At 36.2% G+C, this 15,071-nt stretch overlaps 1 protein-coding gene across 1 annotated transcript in view; it reads right to left on the reverse strand.

Moving 5' to 3' along the window:
- Positions 1-15,071, reverse strand: part of LOC126974807 (protein suppressor of forked) — a 30,650-nt gene that overhangs the window by 5,497 nt on the left and 10,082 nt on the right. The window contains exons 4-14 of the mRNA XM_050822490.1: positions 14,644-14,741; positions 12,767-12,920; positions 12,317-12,410; positions 11,394-11,533; positions 9,958-10,149; positions 8,787-8,924; positions 7,034-7,176; positions 5,661-5,818; positions 3,581-3,747; positions 2,277-2,384; positions 861-949 (exon numbers count right to left, since the gene is read on the reverse strand). Of these exons, the coding sequence (XP_050678447.1) occupies positions 861-949; positions 2,277-2,384; positions 3,581-3,747; positions 5,661-5,818; positions 7,034-7,176; positions 8,787-8,924; positions 9,958-10,149; positions 11,394-11,533; positions 12,317-12,410; positions 12,767-12,920; positions 14,644-14,741 (1,481 nt within the window). The remainder of the gene's footprint in view (positions 1-860; positions 950-2,276; positions 2,385-3,580; positions 3,748-5,660; positions 5,819-7,033; positions 7,177-8,786; positions 8,925-9,957; positions 10,150-11,393; positions 11,534-12,316; positions 12,411-12,766; positions 12,921-14,643; positions 14,742-15,071) is intronic.

Raw genomic sequence — 15,071 nt, forward strand, 5'->3', positions numbered from 1 at the left:
AGATAGTTTAGATAAACAACGTGTAATTAAATATTATTAAATTATTTTTATACAATTAGAGATAATAGAATATTTTTTAAAATTTTAAAACTTGCGTATAAATTGAAATTATATATTCCAGTTTATTTAATTCTCGTCCATTGGTTGTGGTTCAGTATACATTTTAGTTACAAGAGGCTTGGTAGCTGAAGTATAATACAAATGGTCTAATTGACCAGCTAACGTTTGGGTGTCGAATTTGCGTGACGGTGCGCATCGAATAATTCACTCTGATAATTTCGCGCGTATTTATTGCATTTTTGTTTAATTAATAATCATTATTCACCAAAAATTAAACAAGAAAAATTTAAACAAGTAATATTTGAAATAAACATATGTTACATGCATATATATATATACCCTATTATTTAAGATAAGTTTTTTTATGAAAATAAGAGACGAGACGAGCAGGACGTTCAGCTAATGGAAATTGCCCATTACAATGGATTCTTGAAAAACCCTCAATTCTGAGCGGCACGACTCTCGTCACCTGGAGACATAAGATGTTAAGTCTCATTTGCCCAGTAATTTCACTAGCTACCCCCATATACCGTACAGTACCCATTAACTATTTTTTTTTTATGATAATAAGGGACGAGACGAGCAGGACGTTCAGCTGATGGTAATTGATGCGCCCCACTGGTAACATAATGTTAGATAAGTGTTGCTAATGTGATACCAGAAAACTTCGCTTTTTTATTATGCGGCAATGGGTTATAAAGACAATGCATCATTCCTTCACCAACGATAAATACAACTCACAAAGCACCATAAGTGGCAATATTGTCGTAGACTTGAAGCAGTGATAAATACAAACATACTTGTGTCCTAATATGACGGCTGCTAGTTCAGGTGACACCCCGGCCAGGGGACCACCTAGCGCCCAAGACTTGTTAGACATCCGGGCTACCTGTAAGTATATATAATGATATAAGAATTAGGTACACATGAGAGCTTTGTGGATTTAGCGAGATAATTAATACTAAATGATACGACTGTACCTATTCATTATGTTTCGACACGATTGTACTTTTCATTATAATTATATTATAGCTCCCAGGGCCGGATTTAAACTTAATGCCGCCCATGGGCACTGGGAAAAAATCCGCCCCAATACTGGAATTTTACTTAAACTACTATTTTATGTATTTTATTTTTCAAAACTAAATAAATAATTTATTGCAGAAACTTTATTATATGTTATATATTCTAAAAACATGAATAAATATTTGTTTTTTTTAACAATTATAAATTTGGCACTGAGTATGACTCATAATTATATAACATCAATTTTATCACAGGCAAATCGTCTGACTTTTTGAATTGCGGATTGGTCGATTAAATCTTCGCAATCTAAACGTTGAAGTACGTGGTATTGGATGCATAGAAAAGCTAAGCAAAATTGAGCAATCTTGATAAGACTAAAAAAAATTTAATCAAAATTTCAAAATTTTGGCGCCCTAAAAAATTTGCTGCCCTGGGCACTTGCTCCAACTGCCCCTAGTGGAAATCCACCGCTGAAAACTCCAGTCATGTAACGAACTCTGTACCGTGAACCAGAGTAGTGGCTGAATAAACGGTCTGTGACTAAAATACAGTGAACAGTAAAACTTAATACACTCTTATAAACGCACATATAAAACGGGTGCATTGAAAAAGTAAATACTCATGTTTTCACATACTTGAACACCATGTGTAATTTAATTTTCTTGTAATTCAAAGTTATACTACTACAGAAAAGGTAGGCTAGATAAATATGAAAAGTTCCATAAACATGTCTTTGCAATTTAACAGCGATAATAAGCTTGCCTACTGACCAATCACTATCACCATCTCGTGGGCTGCGTTCAAGCAGCAATTGACGACTTGTTTGCACAGATTCCTTCCTCTAAAATCGTAGTCTTGGGTGATTTCAACGGGCACAATACCGAATAGCTTGGGTCACGTACCACAGACTACGCAGGATCTGTGCATAATTTTGCATGGGCGTAAGGTCTGTCCCAATTGGTTGAGTCGCCAATGCGTCTCCCGGATGTGGATAGCCACATGCCTTCATTAGATCTTCAGCTGACTACACATCCCGATAGTTACCAGGTCTCTGTTGACGCCCCTCTCGGAACGTCCGACCATTTTCAGGAGTGTAGTGTCTATCTCATTTTCTAAATATTTTATTATTAGGTACTTGTATCTATAGCTGTGCCTGTATATACAATAGTAATTATGTTAGACGACCTCACCTCCGTGTATCCGATGGACTTAAGCTCCGCGATTCCACATGGATACAGGTCCAGGAACTTGTATCTGTCCACCAGCTGTGCTGTCTCCTTGCCTTCGAACTCTTTGATCTACAAATATATTCAAATTCAAATATTTTTTTTCAAAATAGGATATGACATCACTTATTGAAACGCAAAAACTACCACCCATTCGAAAAAGTATGCCACTGAGACCTGAGAAGAACGGCGCAAGAAACTCAGCGGGCTACTTTTTTTTTCATAAAAATATCGTTACAATGTAATCACGGACTAGTTTAAAAAAAAGGACTCCGCGTCGTGAGCTAGCAAGTGAAGCAGCTTTATGCTAGTGTGTATGAGGTAACGGGGTATACCACTTACACAATTTTTTCTCCCTTAAATAATCATATATCCACAAATATTTTTATAGTACTGGTTTTACACATTTTCACGACGCACGACGGCATTTTTAAAATATTTTTTTGCGACGCAAACTGATCTGTCACAGACAATGGCAAATCTCATAATGGCGGCCGATCGGCTTGTATTAGTGTAAGTGTATGCGTGGGACTATGTATTTACACGTTTACCGGCTTGTTTTGGTGCCTCACTGTTATATAAGGTGGCACGGAGTCCTTATTTTTTTTTCTCGTAATAATAACGTGTTTTACTAGTGGGAGGCTCCTTTGCACAGGATGCCGGCTTGATATAGATGAGTGTGAAGGTGGGAATGTGTGTGTGTGTTTGTGTGTATTCGTGTTTATGTGATTAAAGCACATTAAATTAACAATCTTAATAACATCATAAAATTATCTCACGAACAAAGTGACTGCCCCTTAAGAAAGACATTAAGAAATTTGTTAATGGACACATTCTTAGTTTAATCTATGTAGCAGTATAAGTTAAATTAGAATCACTTCGATTAGATTGATAATAACTATATTATTATGTTCCCTAGAGGGGAAATTAAATATCTCTGAACTAATACTCCTAACATCTCAATTTTGAATTTAAAATTACTGTTCATAATGTTCGCATTATACCTTTATCTATTTACAGTATGTGGGAATTGATATATTCACTGTACTCAATAACTTTTATGATTAACTACATTTCTTATTTTTTTAATTTACCTAAGTAAGTTAGAATGCTTTATTATTTTGTTTCTCGCGTATTTAAGATATTTGTAAAATGATGAAAACATGGCAATGAGTTCCTAACCACTTCTTCTCATTAAAGCTCAACATTTTTCAAAGGAGAAATCTTTTTTGAACTAAATTAATAAATGAGGTTTGAGGTGGACCCACCTTCTCGAGCACGGCCTGACGCCGCTTCTCCACTTTGACGATGCTGACCAGGTCTCCGATGTTTGACTCAAATTCCAGGAATCTGTTCCAGATGTCCACCGAACTCTCCGGAGTGAGGCTGCCGGAAGACAGGACACGCTCGAACAGTACGCGAGTGTTATTGTCCTCTAAAAGGCATAAAAAAAAATCAAAATTAAATCCTTTACTTTTACAATTCTTTTTGACGTCATTTCTAATATACTATACTCTACTACTGCTTCGGAACAAATGGCGCTTTCAGAGAGAAGAAGCGGTGCAAGAAACTCTTCCAGCATTTTTTTGCGCTCTTTATAATGAAATATTCAATATTGTACTGTCATTGCTATTGCTATAAAATAATCATAACCCAGGCTATCGGATCACTTAGATATTCAGCTGTAGAGTAGTAGGATTAACGACAGTGCCATTTTCTTATAAAACATTTAAATTTATTTATAGATAATGCCTGAACAGTGGCTGGGACTTTATAATAAAAGTGTATACATCTATTAAAAAAACAATCAATGCCTTAAAGTCAATGATAAATAAATAGGAAATTTATACATAATTGATAGCTTAGATCATTTATACGTCAAGATAAACTGTGACAGCTGTGAAAATTTAAGGTGCACAGTTAACCTATATTATAAACAATACAGAGTGACACACAAATGGCGAGTATAAGACGTAGCCTGTCACGCACACAACAGTAATGAACCTGGCCTGTTTTGATCGATTGTCTAGCATCAAGAAGCTCTGTCTGCACAAATAAATGATCAATAATTTAAATCAAATCAAAATCAGTTTATTCACGTAGGTCACGGGAATGACACTTATGAATGTAAAAAAAAATTATATTTTTCTTATGGAATCTACCGCTACTTAGTAAAGGGTTGAGCTAATGAGAAGAATTAGCAAGAAACTCATTGCCACTCTTTTATATCAAGATTTACATTTACATCGATTTACAGATCATTTCAATTACAATATAATATGTAAAATGATGCAACAAACACACTCAAACGTCAAATAGTCAATGTCTTACACGAGTAAGTCAAAAAAGTAAATGTAAATTAATACAAATGTTATTGAGTACAGTAGTTGCATCATCCACATACACCATAAATCAATAAAGGTATTCTGTGAGCATTTTATAAGCGATTATAAATAAATAAATATGTATATATCCATTCATATATATATATATATATATATACACACAATAACTTTTAAGAATCTGAAACCGAGTCTCCGGCAACAGGATCATCCCGCCACCACAAGCAGCGCCCGTTCACGACCAATTATTATTATGGCGGGAAACGGTCGAAGTCTCTAACATAATAAACGCGTTGGAACGCGGAATGGTTGGAATTTGAATTACATTACAATGTTTTTTATTGCTTAATATTTATGGCTAACCTAGTTATATCTACAAAATAATATTAAGATTTTCCTTTTTATTTGTCCATCCCACTGCATGTTACTCGTAAACTCGTAGCGTTCGACTAGTACAATATGTCTATTGCAGTTTATGAGACCTTGGTAGACAGAACGGAAGACAGACGGAAAGTAGTAAGTTTTTTTTAAGTTATATTATACTTACTCCTTTGGCACGTTAGGGAAAAATTGCCAGAGTGAATTTTACGATGTGCACCGTCACGCAAAATCGACACCATGACGTTAGCTGGTCAACTAGACCATTTGTATCATACTTCAGCTACCAAGCCTCTTGTAACTCATATGTCTACTGAGCCACAACCAATGGACGAGAATTAAATAAATTTCAATATATATAAAAGTTTTAAAATAAAAAAAATTAGTTAATTTAGTTAAGTAACAGGTTGTGTTTAAACCGTATTTATTATAATATAGAATAGTTTAGGAGTTATTAGGGAACATACAAACATACATTCTCTTTTATATATATAGATTATTAAACGTAAAACAGCACAAGGAATATTTTTTTAAGGATTTTTGTTACAATACGCCAAAGAAGAATAGTTTCTCGCGTGCGTATTAATACACATATACTTCTTTTTTCATAAAAGCGGAAGCTACTCACCGTTGAGATGTGACAGGTAGTCGATGTAGCACAGGACGTACTCGGGAATGTGAGAGAACTTCTTGAGCCCCAGCTCGAAGATCCTGAACGCGATGTTCTTGTCCTTGGAGCAGTAGTACTCCATGAGGGCGGCAGCCACAAACACGTGGTACCGGGATCTGAACACAACGTATTTCACATCTATATACAGGCTGCAACACGAACTAAAACCTGTATAGCGTATAATATAAGAAATATCTTAGATTATTTATATATCTAGATAGACTGTGACAGCTGTGAAAACGACGAAAAAAATTGAGGTCGACGGTAAGCCTCTATTTTGAGCAATGCGCGCACACTGACACAAAGTGACATACAAATCGCGAGTGAAAAACGTAGCTTGTCACGCACACTAAACTAAAAATAAAAAAAAATATCTAGACGTTAATTTATCTAAGTAAAATATGATAAAAAATCATGACACCCTATTTTATTTGCGAACGCGTAGATAGACGAAGTAACCTACTCACGGGGTCGTGCGAGCTGTAACTCCGTTAGGGAAATGACCTACAAAAAACTGGGGCGATGTCCTTTTACAACAAGATCCCAGAAAATGTTTAAAACAAATGTATGACGAAGTTCAAAAGAATTACTATAAGTTACTATAACATAAATGACTATCTTAATTTAACTGATTGGTAATAGAGCGACCGCCCACAGGCTATTAAATAATAAATTTTATTGTACGATTTTACATTGTAACTTTATTTTTATAAAAAAAAGAAGCCTTCTGAGTTTGTTCCGCCCATTCTTCTCAAGTCTGAGGCATACTTTTTCGAATGAATGGTATTTTGACTTTCAATAAGTGATATTATATACTATTTTGAATAAAAATATTTGAATTTTAATTGCCACGCCCCAAGCACGCGGATCTGTGCTTTTATAGAAACTTATTATAATTACATTACATTTTACCATTGGGAGGCTCCTTTGCACCGGATGCCAGCTAGATTATGGGTACCACAACGGCGCCTATTTCTACCGTGAAGCAGTAATGTGTAAGCATTACTGTATTTCGGTCTGCAAGGCGCCGTAGCTAGTGAAATTACTTGGCAAATGAGACTTGACATCTTATGTCTCAAGGCAACGAGCGCAGTTGTAGTGTCGCTCAGAATTTTTGGGATTTTTAATAATCTTGAGAGCACTGCATTGTAATGGGCAGGGCGTATCAATTACCATCAGCTGAACGTCCTGCTCGTCTCGTACCTTATTTTCATTTAAAAAAAAAACATTATCAAGAATATACTGAGAGGCAACAAGCAATTTTATGTTAATTAGATACGAGGGTAGTCGCTAGAAGTCAACCAGCCTATCGGTGTTCTTGTCCGTCTTACCTAGGATCCTCTCTGGCACGTTTGAAGACAGTCCTAGCTGACTTGATACCTTCGGCTCGGCGCGCGAACTTCATGTACTGGACGTAGGCTAGCGTGGGTTCGATGTCCTCCATGTCTAGGTACCGCGTGTATACTTGATGTACCTGTATTTATATTTCAATTATTAAAAAAATATAGTGCCTGATTTTAAACATCAAAAGCAGCTCTTTAATAGTATATTGTGCAACAAGTGTGATAAGTTGTCGATTATATATAATAGTGATTTTCATTATTATAACACTAGAAATAAGGTATTGCTTGTAACTAATTCTAGTTGGCTTCATAAGATATATAATAGCTTTAAGGGTAAATGTATACACTTCTATAATAAAGTCCCAGCCACTGTTCAGGGATTATCTATAAATAAATTTAAATGTTTTATAAAAAAAATTGCTCTGTGGTAAATCCTATTACTCCACTGCTGAATATCTAAATGATCGGACAGCCTGGGACTATATTGTGATTATTTTATAGCGATAGAAATAACTGTACAATATTGTATATTTTTATTGAAAAGAGTGCAAAAAAAGAATGCTGGGAGAGTTTCTTGCGCCGCTTCTTCTCTCTCGGAGCGCCATTTGTTTCCGAAGCGGTAGTAGTATCTAGTAGTTATTAGAAATGACATCAAAAAGAATTCTAAAGGAATCAATTTTGAGAAATTAAATGCCTTTTATGCCCTTTTTTGCTAATACGAAACGTAAACTTTTCGCACTCAATGCACGCACATAATTTTAAAATGGGCTTTTTCAACCGCAACAGCGAGCGCCAACATACTACTTTTCCCGCATACAATTGAATACGCAGTGATACAATTAAATATTTGCTCTGTTCCAACTTATACCTTAAAATATATCATTTGTCAAACTTTCACTGGCAGATATAATTTATAAAAAACTAGCTGACCCAACAGACTCTGTTCTGCCAATAGAAAATGCTAAAGATTAATGTCGTATTTGTGCAAACGGCTTTTACATTACCGCTTTATAATTGCCAATTTTGAAGATAGACATATGCCATCGCGGAGTTTTCTGTAGATCTATATAAGATATACAATTCCACCATACATTGTTTTGTTATATCTCAAAGGATTTATGCAGTGTTTTCGTTGAAAGCTGTCAGACGGCTTATTGTTTCCGTCATCTCCAACAAATTTCGATAATATATACAAAAACTAAACAAATTATATACTTAAACCTTCCTCAAGAACCAGGCTTAATTGGTGAAAACAGCGTTAAGATAATTGCAGTCATTTATGAGTTTATCGCGCTCAGACAGACAAACAGACAGACGCGGTGGAGGATTATGTTTTATAATAAATAGTGATAAATGTAGGAATATTGATTTATTATTACCGTTTGCTGAATATAACAAAATACTACTAAAATTTACACAGGAACTTTTTTTTTCACATAACATTTTTATTTTTCTATCTAATATTATATTGTAATAGGTAGATTTTAGTAGAACCATAATAATTGTAGAATTTGAAGTACTGTCTTAAAACGAAAAAAAAAGACGTGGGCGGACACACGATACGATATATCCGACTCTAGCCAGCACCAATACTGGGTTATATGTGAGTTTAGCCGTTTTAATTTGTTAATGATAATAAATAACGTCTCACATAAGTTTTGATAAAGTAATTGAAGCAGGACGGTCAAAACGAATATATTAAACACACGTGGAACAGATTTACTATGTGATAGGTGATCACCTTGTTGTAGTGCAGCCGGCTCTCCTCGTAGTCGGCGTGCGCGAAGTGTAACAGAGTGGAGTGTTTGAGAGGTCCGCTGGTGGCACGTTCATAGACGGCCGCCGCCTCGTCAGAGAACATCTTGGCTGCGTTCGAATCCTGACGTCACATAGATTATATTAACTAGCTGACCCGACAGACGTTGTTCTGTATATAATAAATAGAATAATGTTTTTTTTTTATGAATTTGTCAATTATATTTCATAACATCAAGAATTATTTCGTGAAATATGCACCCTACTGTCGTACTGAAATTGTTTCACAGCACAACTGTCAAACCATGCGTCAATAAATTTTCTCATAGAAATTATGTATGGACACATCAAAGGAAAAACAAATTTGTTGTTTTTACTTAATTTAGATGTATTTTCCTATTTATTCACCATTTAAACCTTCTCTGGACTTCCACGAACAATTCAAGACCAAAATTAGCCAAATCGGTCCAGCCGTTCTCAAGTTTTTGCGAGACTAACGAAAAGCAATTCATTTTTATATATATAGATAGGATATAATATCACTTATTGAAAGTCTATAACTACCACCCAGGAGCATGCACAGGGATTCTAGCAAGGTAGGCTCTGTGGATCTAACTAGTCGTAGTTGAGCTTTGGAATATGAAAAGATTGCTTACAGTAGGTATTTAGTATCTAGCGTAAGGAAAAATTTTATGAGTGGGTATTAAATAGAAGTTTGGTTATAAAGTAATCGAACCCATTTAAACTATTAAATTAACTTAAATAATGGTAATATTTATTTAGGTTCATAACGAGGTAGGCACTGCTTAATTGCCTACTCATTAATCTCACCCGTAATGACTTATCAGTAGTTTAGGCGTGATTGAGCGTCAAACAAAGACCATTTTCATTATATATAGATAGACTAGCCGTTCCCGCCCGCCTCGCTGGGCGAATTTTAAAAGGAAATAGATTAAACAATAAAAAAATAAATAGCCATAAACAATCTACGATACATTTCGCATCGAATGGTGGTAGTTTCATGTCGATACGATCAGTGGTTTAGGCGTGAAAGAGCCTCTAACAACGACCATTTTCATTATATATATATATATATATAAGCTATTTGGTAACTTTTCATCTGTGAACTGTCAGTTGTCACAGTGTGTGTGCCGTACCCCCTTCTCCTGCAGGAGCTTGGCGGAGTGGTCCAGGAACTGCGCCGCCTGGTGCCACACGTCGGGGTGGTGCGCCAGACACAGGAGACACTGCTCGATGGCGAACATGACGCGGCGGGCCACGAGCGCCGTGTCCTCCGACCGCAGCGGGTTCGACCGCTCCCAGCTGATGTACTTCTTCCACAGGTCCACCTAAATTGATCCGCACATTTATTAAAACTCGTCCAATATTTCATACCGAATTTTCGGAACGGCACTATAACTAACTGGCACCTATATATCAAACTTGTTATATAATTTTATACACAAACATATCGGTATATTAGATCTAAATTCAACGTCGCACATTCTTCGAGACTGGCTATAGTACGCCCACTTGGGCGTTGTATTAGCGCCGCACTTTGCGACTACGCCTGTGGTATCGAATTGCAGCGCAGCGGAGACCAATCCTTAATCTAAGGGAAAATATTATTTTTTGTATGTTTCGTTATGGCTATATCTTATATATTTTATATAGAAAAAAATCGAAATACCCCAGCTTGTGCCGTCCGATCCTGTATTTATGTAGAGAGTTGGATATCATTTAAACATAATCTTATTTCTCTTATCTAACCATGATCTTGTACGAGCAGGTACGGTAGAGCAGTAAATGTTTTGATGCTGAGTGAGACAGCATGTGTCCAATGATTAAATAAATCATAAGATGGTTAGCGTAGCTGAACTCAGTACACACACACACACACACGCACCCTTTTCTTTATACAATAATAAACAGGTGACCACCACTCATGCTCTCAAGGAACACCTAAAAAGCGTTGAATACAATTAAGGTAGGCACACGCTTTTAACGTTATCATTAATTAAACCATCGCACAAGGAAGCTAATTAATTCCACGATATGTATTGTGCGTGGTAGGCAGTTACATGAAAATCACTCTCTGGTTGGTTGACGCATTGGTATTCAAAGTTAAATAAACTTACTTAATAAGGCTTAAACTAAGCGCTTTTGATTCGTCACTTAAATTTTTTTTTTTTAAATGACAGAATCTACCATATGTTCGGAAAAAGTTAGTGAAAAAGAAAGCCTAGTGAGAAGAATATAAAAGAAACTCAACGGCCACTCTCTTCAATCAATAGAGTATTTTACAAAGGCTGTAATATACATTACAAATTAGTTTGTAACGTGTTGCATCAAGTTTCAAAATATCAAATATTTCATAAAAAGTAATACAGAAGAAACTGTATAAATATAAATATTGGATACATCGACCTTTGGAGCTTGAATTCATTGTTTGTGTAAGGATGTTTCGTGAATATAATGGTCGTGATTACTGTCACAATTAGTAATCGCATCGAACAAATACAATGTTTTATTAACTATAACAGGTCGAGCAGCCATAAGCAGGATTAGATTCGAGTAATTCTTTAAAAGATACCTGTTTCATTTCCTCCCTGTCGGCGGTAGGTGGGGTCGCCGGCATGTTCCTGTTAAGTCCTCTGGTCACAGTCTCCAGCTCTTTTGAGACTCTTCTTGCGTTCATGTAGTCTCTGGAACGTTCCATCGCCATGCGCTCAGCTGAAAGTTTCTCATTATTTAAAAGAAAGAAAACTACAATTTTCCAGATAGAGATTTTTTTAATGTTAATAAGGGACGAGACGAGCAGCGTCCGAGGACGTTCAGCTGATGGTAATTGATACGCCCTGCCCATTACAATGCAGTGCGGACTACTTCAGGACTCTTGAAAAACGCGAAAAATTCAGAGCGGCACTACGGTTGTAGTGCCGCTCGCGGTTGCGCTCGTCACCTCGAGACACAAGATGTTAAGTCTAATTTGCCCAGTAACTTCACTAGCTACGGCGCCCTTCAGACCGAAACACAGTAATACTTACACATTACTGCTTCACGGCAGAAATAGGCGCCGTTGTGGTACCCATAATCTTAGCAAAGATATATAGATAATCTTTATAGATTTTTATTGTACGATATTACTTTGTTATCCATATATATTTTTTTAAAAGCCTGCTGAGTTTCCTGCGCCCGTTCTTCTCAGGTCTGAGGCACACTATTTCTAATGGGTGGTAGTACTTGACGTTCATAATGTGACTGTGTAACTAATGCCCTTTTAAATACATCTCAATCCGATTGAACATTTCACAATCACACGAAAGCTTTGCCCATCCTCTCCACATTGTCAGAAATTTCAACGTTCGCTTTCATAAAAATATACTTATTTATTTTAACAGACAGTTGCACCAACAATATTATTATCTATATGTATAGATAATAACACAAATGTCTTTCTATGCGCGTTATATCAACCATCGCTTATCATCGCGACTAGCTGGGGTAAAAGCTTACCTATTATAACATTAATTCCTTGTTCAAAAGCAATGTAGTCCTTCCATAGCGTTTCAATTCCTATAATGGGAGTTATAACAGCCCTTTGGTATACCTGAAACAAATAAACGTAGATTTTACATTAAAATATAAATTTTGTCGCATTTAATATTATGTACAAACTCTTTGGTTGTGTGGGAAAACTTCCCCTATGCCAAGAATGTGCAAAGTTGTTATATTAATTGCTTAAGTCCATTAAATGAACTCAACCACTTTTAGATTCAAAAAGATGAAAAAAAAAATATTAGTCTTTTGAGATCTCTTAGTGTAGTTTTTATTTTTCGTTTAACCTTATGTTAACTGATCACCGAATTGATTTGAAAAGAAGTGATAACCAAACACAAAGCATTGTCTGTACGCAACGCAACACGATCGCTCCATCACATCCATGAAAATTCAGAAGACACCCACCTTCCGGACAGCTGATATCTTCTGGTTCTCCGCGTAGGAGCCGACAGCGTCCACAGACTTCAGGAATGTGACATAGTCGTTCCAAATCGGGTACGCGTGGATGTCGAGACCAATTTTATCTAGAGCGAAGTCATAAGCCTGCGCCATTTTCTCTCTGAAAAAACAAAAACATGAGAACATGAACATGAAACACAATTACAACTCGACAACGAATCACACAAAAACAAAAACCAATTAATTCTCAAAAAAAATCCGTCCACCGTCCATCGCAAGCAACACATGGCACTCGGTGAGAGAAGAAACTCTCCCCGTATGCTGGCCTTTCCGGTCGGACCGTTTAGACTTTCTGCAGCTTTCTTTAGTAAGATTCCGATATACCGCTGAGCATTGTGGCTGAGCCGACCAAGACCACATAAATGAGAGTCCGATCAAGTTGCGTAAGACAGGTTCGAAGGCCCAGATCAACTTTGGGTAACTGGGACAACGTAATAAGTAATTGAGTAACTACCCTACGAATTGACAAGAGCCCTATTATTTCAAATGAAGACACCAAAACGGCTCGACAGAATTTAATAAAATTTTTATGCAAGCTTCGAATTAGCCCAGCGGGTCATTTTGTGAAATTTGCCAGCGATTAGATTAACAGTTTTTTTGGTGAGGTTCCTAAATTATAATTCTTCTCCTCGCTCGATACCGTCTTGCCATAGCAGTCGTGGTTGTCATTAAGTTTTGTTATCAGGGACAAACTGAAAATTTTTCGCCATCTCTCACTGCAGATCTGAAATCCATCGCATTAATGCCCCTCTGAACTGTCTAATAGAGTACCTACCCTACTCCACTACCTTCCACACTGGACACCGGTATGCAGATTTAAAATAAACAATTGTGAGAAAACGTAACAACCTCCGAACTAGTTTCTTCGTGCTCCCAAAAAAAAACAAGTTACGCAAAAATAATATCACATATCCAGGGGCACAATGTTATAAAAAGCCTTCTATATATTTTTAATATTTAAGCTCATCAATGTCAGTCCTTAAAGCCCTAGTTAAAAATTGGCTGGGTGACGGAGTGTTGGTAGCCCAACAAGTTATAACGACGATCTGGACAAGATCGCCGGGATAGGTTGGATGAGGGCAGCGCAGGACTCATCGTCGTGGAGATCTTTGCGGGAGGCTTCTGTCCAGCAGTGGACGTCTTTCGGCTGAAATGATACTGAAGAAACAATTCCATACCACATAATTGCCAGAGAAAAAAACAAAATTTAAGCATTTCTTCGTTAGATCAATTCCTAAGTATTTTATATTATATTGTATATTTTCGTTTCGTATTGTTTTTCTCATCGGGTGCTACTTGTGGTGCCAGGTCGACCTGGTAGTTAATAAATCATTGTATTTGTTGGATGCAAGTACTAATTGTGACAGTAATCACGACCATCATGTTCGCGAATCATCCTTACACAAACAATAAACTCTAAAGTTGATGCATCCAATATACGATAATTTAAATTTATACAGTTCTATTCTTTATCACATTTTATGAAATAACTTATATTATTTAAGCACGACTCATATATTGAATGCAACACCTTGCAAACTAATTTGTTATGTATATTACAGCCATTGTACAATACACTATTTGATTGAAAAGAGTGGCCGTTGAGTTTCTTGTATGTTCTTCTCACAAGCTCAACTTTTTACGAAAATATATATAAATTCAGTAATTTAAAAGAAATGTTTGTAGTGAAGATTCATTCGTGCTTAGTTTAAGCCTAATTGAATTAAGTTTATTTCACTTTGACATCTAGGTTCGAGGATTTGTCAACAGCGCCCTTATATTGGGAAGTGATAAAAAACCTCTGTTTCTTGTAATAAACTTACTTATACGTGGGCAGCATGCACTTGGTTTCCTTCACGTAGTTGAGATACAGCCTCCACAGCTCAATGTTGAGGATCTTCATCAGGCATCGCTGGAACAACTGCCAACACGAACATACATTCAAACGTTTCAGCTTTCATCCTTTGTTTCTCGGCTAATAAATAACTTTATACAAAATTATGCAAATAAAAAATATACTTATTGAAAATTAGATATATGGAAATCCATAATTAATCTTGTGAGTTTACTTCAGTGTTATTTACGTTTTTAAGCTTTATTTCCTGAACGCCCCTCGTACTCATAAAATAAGGTATTTTAATTTTTGAAGATGGCTTCTTTTTTTAGTTTAAGTTTAATACGGCAATTGAATAAGGATAGTTAAGTTCACACATATAAACATTTACACATATGATTCGATTCCATAGTTGTA

Source organism: Leptidea sinapis, chromosome 33 (assembly GCF_905404315.1).
Source record: "Leptidea sinapis chromosome 33, ilLepSina1.1, whole genome shotgun sequence".
Lineage (NCBI taxonomy): Eukaryota > Metazoa > Arthropoda > Insecta > Lepidoptera > Pieridae > Leptidea > Leptidea sinapis.